Source organism: Ylistrum balloti, unplaced genomic scaffold (assembly GCF_031769215.1).
Source record: "Ylistrum balloti isolate Yb309-2 unplaced genomic scaffold, AGI_CSIRO_Ybal_v1 Utg369932, whole genome shotgun sequence".
Lineage (NCBI taxonomy): Eukaryota > Metazoa > Mollusca > Bivalvia > Pectinida > Pectinidae > Ylistrum > Ylistrum balloti.
The window spans coordinates 868,806-879,040 of record NW_026782044.1 but is presented as its reverse complement, the minus strand read 5'-3'; the positions used below and the strand labels follow the sequence as shown (position 1 = coordinate 879,040).

At 34.0% G+C, this 10,235-nt stretch overlaps 1 protein-coding gene across 1 annotated transcript; it reads right to left on the bottom strand.

The window, feature by feature from the left end:
- Positions 1–543: 543 nt before the first annotated feature.
- On the bottom strand, positions 544–10,235 carry LOC132547060 (2-phosphoxylose phosphatase 1-like). Its single transcript, XM_060210809.1, has 3 exons — positions 10,043–10,235; positions 5,317–5,529; positions 544–1,727 (listed from the first exon to the last, which is right to left on the bottom strand). Exons 1-3 carry the CDS (start codon positions 10,233–10,235, stop codon positions 544–546), a joined length of 1,590 nt encoding a protein of 529 aa, XP_060066792.1.

The window sequence follows — 10,235 nt, the reverse complement described above, 5'->3', positions numbered from 1 at the left end:
AAAGTGACTTACAGAGAATATTCATACAAAAGTTCATGCTTGTATCACCAACTGAACGATTATGCCAAAAAATCATCTTTAGCTGCTCCACTAAAATAGCTAAAAATACAAATAACAGCATACTAATTGATTATCAATATTTTTCTTTGAAAAGCAACACTAAATGTATGAATTTACTTAAGCTATGCCAAAATAACGAATATTGAAAAACGTCAGCAATGCAAAGTCAAAAACTACCTACCAAACAATATTAAAACAGGAAAAAATGACTAGAAATACAGGAAATATGTGGCCTGCAGACTAACAAATACTAACCTGATCCCCTAAAAACATCAATGGGCAGTAATGAAAAGATAAAACCTAAATAACAGACTAAGCATCAAGATCGTATATGCACAAATTACTTGAGTCCTGAAAGACAAACAATGATGGGGAATTACCCTTTTTCCGTCATTAACTAACATAACCTTTACATATTCCCTGTTGTATAAAGGGAGTGGGATTATGATATGTCAATATAAATTAATTAAATGAACCAAAACATCATAAACATCTTTCTGTATAATTTGATTTTGAAAACATATTCTTAAAATTTATACTGTGATAATCCACAAAGTACTTCAATGGACAGATTCCATCACCTTTACGATGACTGCAGAGAGGAATGTTTGTAGTAACATCACGACCATTGAACAGAACACGCAGAAAGTAACGTTTTTTCTGTTTCTGTGAAGCGGACAAAAGTTCAAAGACAAGTCGCGATCCTGGACGTGGAAACTTGTCCAATATGTTCTCAATGGCTGTCAGCAACTGAAGCATGAATTCTTCGGTGCTTGTGTAAACGAAAATTCTTGGAGATGCTGAAAGGTGAATGTTCTTAAAGGATTTAACTAACGAAGTAATAAATGGATACACATGAAGGCGACTGTGCTCCCTGTTGGGAATCATATTCATCCAATTCTGTGTATGCTTATCTACAGCTTGAAATAATTTAAAAACATGTGACCTTGTTATATTCCAACAACGGTTACCATGACATCCTGCTGAAGGAAGGGATTTGTCACATATAAGAGGAGAAAGCTGACCAAGTGCTTCTACAGCACTCAAATTATTTTTCTGGAAATTATCAAAAAATTTATTGAATGACATGTTTTCATGTTGCTGTGATTTCGAGTCCTGTGTGGAGATATTGTTCATAAGAATAGAGAGAGAGCGAGCTGTGTTTGGACATTGGCAGTCTGTCTGTGACTTATCACAAAGCTGATTGGTCACTTTCTCCACACTGACCTTGTGGAAGTCCTTGTGTGGTAAAAAGCTACTGAGGAAAGACAGAGTAGAATGGAATGAACTAGAATCCTGTCCACTTAAAACTTTAATCAACTTATTGGGATGATGTAATTTTGATCCTTTTCTAATCAGATTCGCATAAGTATCACGCAGATATCGTCCAAGTTGTTTTAACTTTGCCATTCCTAAGGGAGATAACTGCCCTGGGGGACATTTCCTTTCATGCGAGATCGTGTGGGTGATAAATTCTGAGTGTGCCTTGTTTGCCCTGATGTATCCATTGACAATAGCTGGAAAGTCATCATGCAGTCCAGTATCATCAGATTTATACTGGCAGTCAGCCAGTGGAATGTCAGAATGGAGTTGTTGTGGAGTTGTCTCCCCTGATGACAAGACAACATGAACTTGTTCCAAAGTATATTTATCCTTCATGTAGAAGTCTGGAATTAAAAAAGAAAAGGATATAGATTTAAGTGAGAGCAGTGAATAAAATACTTGTGCAAGATGACATGTCTTGAAAATAACACAAGGTAAACCGGACAAAGTGTGAAGAGTTTTCAAAACTAGAAACAGTAAGCCACAGGCCAAACATTAGAGTGTATATGAAACTGATCAGTAATTAAAGCTTCATTATGAATATTGATTTTTTTTTCATTTTCTGTACATGCACTTAAGTATTTTGGAATAACTACATTTCACTTGTTGTGCATTAGCACACCAAATAAAACATGTTGGTTCTCCAATGTAAATACACTTCAATGCAATAAAAAACTAATCCTTATGTTAATATTTGATGAACGCAGCTTTTCATAAAACATTTAAAAATCAATTTTTCTTGTACACATCAATAGAGCTGCACCTTTATTATGTTCACACAATGAAAACCAGTACAAGTAAATGACAAGATCTTTACTCTTAAACAGGCCTACCAGAGGGTGGTCATGGCCATATACACACACATTGTAGTTTGTAAAGCTCATCTAGAGACTATGCAATATTCAAGTTTGCAATAAATTATCAAAATAATTTGCAAAGATAATACTCTTATTTTACCTTGCAGGTCATTTACCTATTTAAAGGTGAATTCTTATAGCTTTAAACAGCTTCCCATACTCATATCAACTACAAATTTTTATCCTCGCCTGAACTGCTTTTGACTTTAAAGTTGGGGAAGGTTAAAATATCCACTTGGCTGACACCACTTCAGGTAACTAATCTTCAGGATCTTTAATACTTTACACTAATATAAATATGTGTATGTCACAAGTACATTTTTCTAATCCATTAACTATTAGTCAACAAGGACATTTTATCCATCAAATATTCATACCTGCCTTAGATGCTCAAAGAATTGCTGATTTCAACACACAAAACACACAATATTCAAATTTTCGGTTGACAGTATCAAGAGGCCCAAATGGTCTGTATAGCTCACTTCAATTAGGGTGAAATTACTGAATCACAGATAAAGGAAAAGAAGTCTTAAGGTTTTATACTTCTCCATTGGTCTGCACCACTCTGCCCTCAGATAATGATGATCATCATCATGAAGGTTTATCGTCTCCATGACTCTGCCCTCAGCAGATCAGCAAAGCCATTCATACAAGAATGCTTCAGCTCAAATCAGGCCTGAATTCATCCATTCATTCCCACAGAAAAAAAAGGATTCTTAAGAATTTGCTCTACATCCTATATTGGGCCCTGCCCCTTCCACCCCAAAGACAAAGACTCACTGTGGTCACCTTCACCTTCCAATGCTTAAACACCAAATTTGGACAAAATTTTATCATTCCTATCGAAGAAGAATTTTTAAGAATTTGGAAAAGTTTCTCTTTTTGGCTCTGCTCCTTAGGTCACAAGGGAGGTCAGATCTACCTTTCATACAAAATTGAGTCTCATTTTCTGACAAAATTTTGTCGAAATCTACTCAGTCATTTAAGAGAAGTAGTTTTTACAGAAAATTTTCAAACCAGGTGAGATAAAAACCAAAATCCTTTGTTACACCTTAGGCTCTTTGGATCAACAGTGACTCCCAAAAGGCTTTTTTACACCTGATTTTTTGCATGACAGCAATCTCTGAAGGTTTTGATGCCTCTATAATGAATAATATATGACAGCTATTGGAAATATCTATATAACATTACAGTTATCTTTTCATTGCTCTCATCAACGATATCATATAAAACCAATCTTTTGACAAATAAATCATTAATAATTAAAGCAGAAGATCAATGCTTGATAGAACTTTAACCATCAGTATGGCTCCAGTTCAGAATACTCAGTGTATGTACTTCTCTGATTTTCAAATATCAAATATATTCTAAATGGATTGAATGGGTTTAGTTCAGCTCCAAATATATACATTCTAAGCAAAGTTAAGCCATTATTCACTTTTCTATATTACACCTGTTGATAAGGTCAAGTAAAAAACATTTTCTGTTTCTGGTGGCCCACCTACCCTTATGGCTTAAAATTTTGTGCCCGCCCTGAACTTTTGAGATGATTTTCTAAGGAGCACTGTCAAAGTCAAGACTTTTCTCCAATATCATCTCACAGATCAATCTAGGGTTATTTTACTATCTGTATTGGGTAGTCTCCCCTTGCAGCTAAAATTCCCCTCTTACAGAATGTTCCCTTTGAATATTACATATTCCCCTACTTTACATAAATTATCATTTTTCTCTTTGAATTTCTATTTCAACAGAAATAACATTTTGATCTTTCAGTTTTATTGTTTTTGAGTAGAATTTTATAGATTTTGCATATTGTCTGGTTTATAAAGTATCTTACATTACTCCAAATGGCAATGTTGTTTGAACAGTCAAACACTAGGTTCTGAAAAACTTTAAATCGATTTCAGCCCAGGAGGTTTCCTCCTGTAGCCTTTTGAAACACAGGCTATCTTACACTATCTCCTAGATTGATCCCTGCATTCATATGAAATTACTTGTTGAAAAATAAAAAAAATTTGCCTACCTACCCTAAATTTTACAGGAATCATATATTTTTTTGTTTGGCCTGGTCAGTGACTAAACAAGAATCTTGCTTGAAGTATTTGACAGTGAAGCTTGCCCATAACAACAGCTGTTGGATTACACCTGATAATCCTGTAGCATAAATATTTGATACTGTATCTCTGTACAGCATACTAAAAAGTCTGTAAGTCTAAAACTGAATCTAAGCACTGAACCGCAATATGATGTTTGCCTGCAAAATGAGTACGTAAACAGACATCATGCTAAATATTATTAATTTTATCATTACAGTTTTCAAATCATTACTGTAATCGGTTGACTACTCCTGGGCTTATAAAGGTACATGTACCTGTTTTATTCCTAACACCCACACATGTAATTGTATCCTACACTATATTGTATACTATTGAGAGACTGGCTCAGTGACAGCTAGATATTCCCAGGATATAACAGTACTTTTGTCATAACAAGTGTGACATGTTCACATTCATATATGTACTATGGTTAAGATAAAGCTGTAATACACATACATATATAGTTGGACAGGTGCTCTGGTAACTGCAAACAAGCCCAGATCCCCAGCGGTTATCACTCAATCATCATAAACACTTCATATGACAGCTCTTAATCATTTCTAAATATTGACCTACATTTCCACATACCAGTACATGCAGACAACTATGCAGACTGCAAAGTACTATTATCACAGTTTTTTTGTGATAGAATAACATTAACAAGTGATCAAACACCAATATGTATATATACAACATGTAATCTTGAGGGGAAAAACATGTTAAGAAAGTGCCTTACTGGTGAAAAGAATTCAAAATGAATTTTTTTTTTAAATGTTTCCAAAAGTAAGAAGACAAGAATGCCTCTGTTCCCGACCCTCTGATTTGGAAAGAACCGTTGTGAAAAGATGGAGGCAACAATGTATTAACTCCTTCATAAAATGACAACGGGGCATGAAAATTACGCTATCTAATTGATAAGATATCATACCAAGAATTCTGTAATATTTGTATATTTCCATGCTATCTCCATAGTAACTGACCTTCCATTCCCAAAGAAGGAGCATCAGGTAGGTGACAATGATCAGCGACTCGGATGTCCCTGAGAAATTCTCCAGCTTGATCACTGATTGGTGTGAATACAGGATTGTTGATTACAGATCGTCGTAGTAAAGGATGTGGTAGCTTCATGTTTGATGAAGATGACATATTATCGCCCATAGGTCCAAATTCATACAGCAATACGGAAGTACATACTGATGAAGAAAAAGAATATTTTTAAGATATACCAGTATCACTAATAGTGTAAGTTTCATTTCCCCATATAATCAGGGCTCTTGATCTGCCAATGCAAATTGGTATCTTTTTCCCCCAATTTAGACCCGAAGTTTTCCGAATTCTAAGGAAAATACCATTATTTTTCCCAATTTTAAGGGCCCCAGGCCCCAGTCCCAAAATGGGGTGTGAGAGCCCTGATAATAAACAGTATTATATTACATACATGCATCAGAAAAATAATTCTGTGAAAGAACAACTGAAGACAATAGTTAAGAACAAAACTTCTTTAACTTTTCTCTTCAGAAAATAAATACTATTACCTAGGTACTTAATCTTTTTCAGAAAATTATTCAACAAATGAAATCTGACATAGAATTTTATTCAGTTAGTGTATTCTAAATTGTGCGTCTTCAACTAAAGGCTGTTGTAATTACATTTGTTTAAGCTTGACTACATGTACTTGTATACCTGGCCCCACTTGTATAAAATATCTCAACTTGAGATTTCCTCAAGTCGAGATTTTCCTCAGCTGATATCTCCTCGAAAACGGGCTTGTATAAAATTTTCTCAAGGAACAGGAGGAAGTCATCGGCTAGGATGTCCTGAAATTCCTTGAGGAATTTTCATACAAGATATTTTCAAGGAGATATTAGCTGAGGAAAATCTCGACTTTAGGAAATCTCAAGTTGAGATGTTTTATACAAGTGGGGCCTGGTATGTAATGATAATTTGAGCAAAGCCTAGATAATTATCACCATTTGGGGCAAATGTAGTTATGTGTACAATAAGTGTCATTGTTATATGAAATGAATGGTAAATATTGGTTAGGATGTTACTATTGGATGGACATTGTTAATGGCTATAGTTTATCATAATGGATTTTTTTTTCTTATCTGAAGTGTTTGTTTACTATTTGCATTATATTCAAAATGACAAAAAAGACTTTTTGAAAATTTAATTTGTGCATACAGCAGCAGTTAGTGTGCATTAGGCTGAATATTTAAATGTACAAAGGCGTAAATGTACTTTCAATTTTTTTTTCTTTTTGAGTTACAATTTACTGGGAGAATTGTTGAACTTTTAATATTATAATCTTTAAAGTAAGGGGAATAAGACATTTTATCAATCAAATATTTTTAAAAACTGTACACCTCCACATTTGATATTTTTAATTGTGACTGAATATACAAACATGTTTAAAGACACTTAAATATCCATCAAATTCCTGTTCGCTAGACTAAATCATTTGAATTGGCATGTTTAATTAAATTTTCTACCTGGATTCGTTTTTTTAGACTAATTTTAATGTGTGTAGAACTTAAACATATAATAATTTTATACTAGCTGTTACTAAATCGTGACATTTCATCTCCTGCCTGAGGGAAAAATATCAACTAAAGCCAGCCAACCTCACTATACTCATATGTATATTTACATAGCAACAGACAAAATATTGATGTTTCCTATAAATGTTAAAATAAATTTCCTAAATGCTAGATCCTACAAACTATTCACCTATGAACATGTGTATACATATACAAATGTCACGACTGCTATTCAAAATCAAATAAAATGAAAAAAATTTTTTTTGAATAACTATGATTTTCTCCAAAATTAAATAATAGTCAGTTGGTGCTTCTTCAATTTTTCACACAGAAGTGAAATGCTTGGTCACTGATGTTAACCCTAGCATGAGCATTGCTGGTATCAATTAAATTTATATACTAGAAGATTATTCTACAACTCTTAAATTATACTTATCATATTCAATATAGTGCAAACATTCCATTAATTATTTCCAATACTGGTAATTCCAAACTGTTTTGTTTCATTTTTGTAGTAATAACTATTAAAAAGTATTGCATAATTTTGATCATCAACTTAAATTGTATTGAAACATTCATATAAAAAAAATTTGATACATACTTGTATTAAACTTTAATGTATATCATAAATCACTTTTAACTTACATCTGTAAACTACATGTATACATATGGAATGAAGGTATAGTGATCATTCACAAAATTAAGCTGTCTATAAAAGGGCAGTTCACATGTCCATCAAAAATGAGGAACTGAAATTCAATACAGTGTAATGTGTCTTCAAGGAAATATTCCTTACTTGAAGATTTTCACCTTTAATTTTTGTAACGTGTAAGCATTATCACTTGACAATTGGCAATTTACCTTGATATGTACATGTATACAAGCTTTGATAGTTGTCATGTGACTTACAAATCATAGTAGTTATGCTTTAAAAAAAGATTGGAGATGGCATTTAGGTGTGAGATAATCATTTCAAATTTGAGTTAATCTTACTTAATTATAATTCATTTTTAATTGTTTGCACATCATCGCCAGATGAAACTCCAATCAACAAAGTAGATAAGGAGACTGACCTGGGAGTGGTTGTAGACGACAAACTCCAATTTTCGGACCAAGCCATCTATGTGGCCAAAAAGGCAAATAAAATCATGGGAGTTATTTTCTGGACATTTACTTATATGGACCTACAGTTATTTACCACCCTCTTTAAAACTTTAGTGAGACCTCATTTGGAATATGCTACACCAATTTGGTCACCAGCCTTCATTAAGGACAAAACCCTATTGGAGAATGTGCAAAAGAAGAGCCATGAAGCGTGTCCCAACCCTGAGAAACCTGTCCTATGGTGAGAGACTGAGGACATTAGGTCTCCCAACGCTGGAGTATAGGAGGAAACGTCCTGACCTGATTCAACTGTTTAAAATTATTAAAAAAATTTATCAAATAGATTCAGGAAGTATGTTTGTACAACCAGGATATACAGTCACGAGAGGGAACAGGACTAAACTGTACAAAAGACTGTTTTGGCTCAATACCTGCAAAAATACATTCTCCAACCTCGTAATAAATTCGTGGAACAATTTGCTGGATAGTGTTATTACAGCAAACTCTGTGAATAGCTTTAAACCCAGACTGAACACCCACTGGAAGGATCATCCCGATAAGTTCCTTGTCTTGTGTAACTGTCAAGCTGTTTGGGGATTGCCCCGCCACTTGACTGTTACTGCCCAGTACTAAGCTAACAATGTATATAAGAACGTATAAATGAAGCCTGACTTTTTGTACGTGTAACAAGATGAACAGAGGCTAAGTGAGCAAATTAGGAATACAAATATAAGACCCAAATCATTATTATATTACCATATTAACATCCCTGTTTTTACCTTTTACTCCTTTAAAAACTTGTGTTAGAATATATAGTGACAAGGTGTCTGGAGATTGTTCTGTCACCTGTCCTTTAATACCAACTACGTGTTAGTTAGTGTTAATAAAGACCTAAAATTCATTTTCCTAAATTATATGACTTAATATTTACACTTGCGCTGCATTCTCTCTGGATGAAGTAAGCCCAACCCAGTGTTAATAATTTTCAATATTTACGTAAGGTGATTAGGCCTGCGCATAGATATCAAATAAAATGTAAGAACTACTTGTCCAAGTTGCGAACGCTACAAAATGAGATTATAGTTTATGTCGTTCTGAAAAGTAAAGAAAATACACAACCTAACCTCAGTATGAATTATTCTGCTGCAGCCTTTCAGTCAAACATGTCATCAGAGTTTCTATCTAACTCATCCTTCCATGGATGCACGTTCACATTCAACGACACACACTAGCATTATCAACGTGGAGAAAATGGCGTGTCATGTTCATCGCTTTCCCGCTCTTTCGATCAGCTGATCGGGCGGCCTCATCATGTATTTTAGATATATACCTGCGCAATATACCTGCGCAATGTTGAATAATGAATTTGTGTACTATGATAGAGGAATATTGTGTAAATGATGAACTATTGATTCTTAAAACTAAAAGAAGATGTCTAAATATTTAATAAATATTATAAAACATGTTGATTGTTTACTGTACTTGTCAACGGCAACGCCACCAAGTGTTTTTAGATTTACTTGGCTGTTCTATAAAGGGGCGGCTTTTCGAACAATGTGTATGAGGTTATTTCTTTTTAATTTTTTTTTTAATTTCAAAGTGACAAAGTGTTAATATAAGGATTGTTTCTTATTTTCTGTAGCCGCATCAAATTGTATTTACATTGGGGTAAGTACATATTTAACTTGGTGCGCGTTATGTACTTACTCCAATGTAAATACAATTTGATGCAGCTACTGAAAATAAGAAACAATCCTTAAATATTAGTATAATTTTTTCTACAATTGTAATAACCATGCACGTGCAACCGGGACTCATAGTCGGTGTAAGGAGGAATTAAGTTCCCCATCAAGTACATCGCAACAAGAAGATTGAAGATGCCTCTCTTTAAGAGAAGCTTTCAATCGAGGCGACATACCTGCAAAATAAACAGTTATTGTACCTGTCTGTTGGAACTTTTCGTGTCCTATATTTTGACATCTATTTCTTAGATCATCAATTTTAAATTTGAGAGCTAGTGTGACAAATGGACAAAGGCAAATGTATTCCTATATTTACTTACCAACAAAAAGTCCTATGATCACTGCTATAGTATATAAGATGCATCTTCTTTTCTTGTTGCTGGTATTTGTGTGTAGATTCGGCTGATAGTCATTCCCGTCGTGTAACATGTTTTGTGCGGTCCTGTAAGACAAATGCAGCCGACTAGTCCTTGGCTTGGTTTCACCAACAATGCCGCGGTATTCAACTGACAT

Coding starts and splice junctions, on each gene's coding strand:
- LOC132547060 (XM_060210809.1), bottom strand. CDS start 10,235: ATGTCAGTTGAATACCGCGGCATTGTTGGTGAAACCAAGCCAAGGACT. Junction 5,530..10,042: donor GATCATAGGACTTTTTGTTG/GTAAGTAAATAT, acceptor TTTCTTCATCAG/TATGTACTTCCGTATTGCTG. Junction 1,728..5,316: donor TCCTTCTTTGGGAATGGAAG/GTCAGTTACTAT, acceptor TTTTAATTCCAG/ACTTCTACATGAAGGATAAA.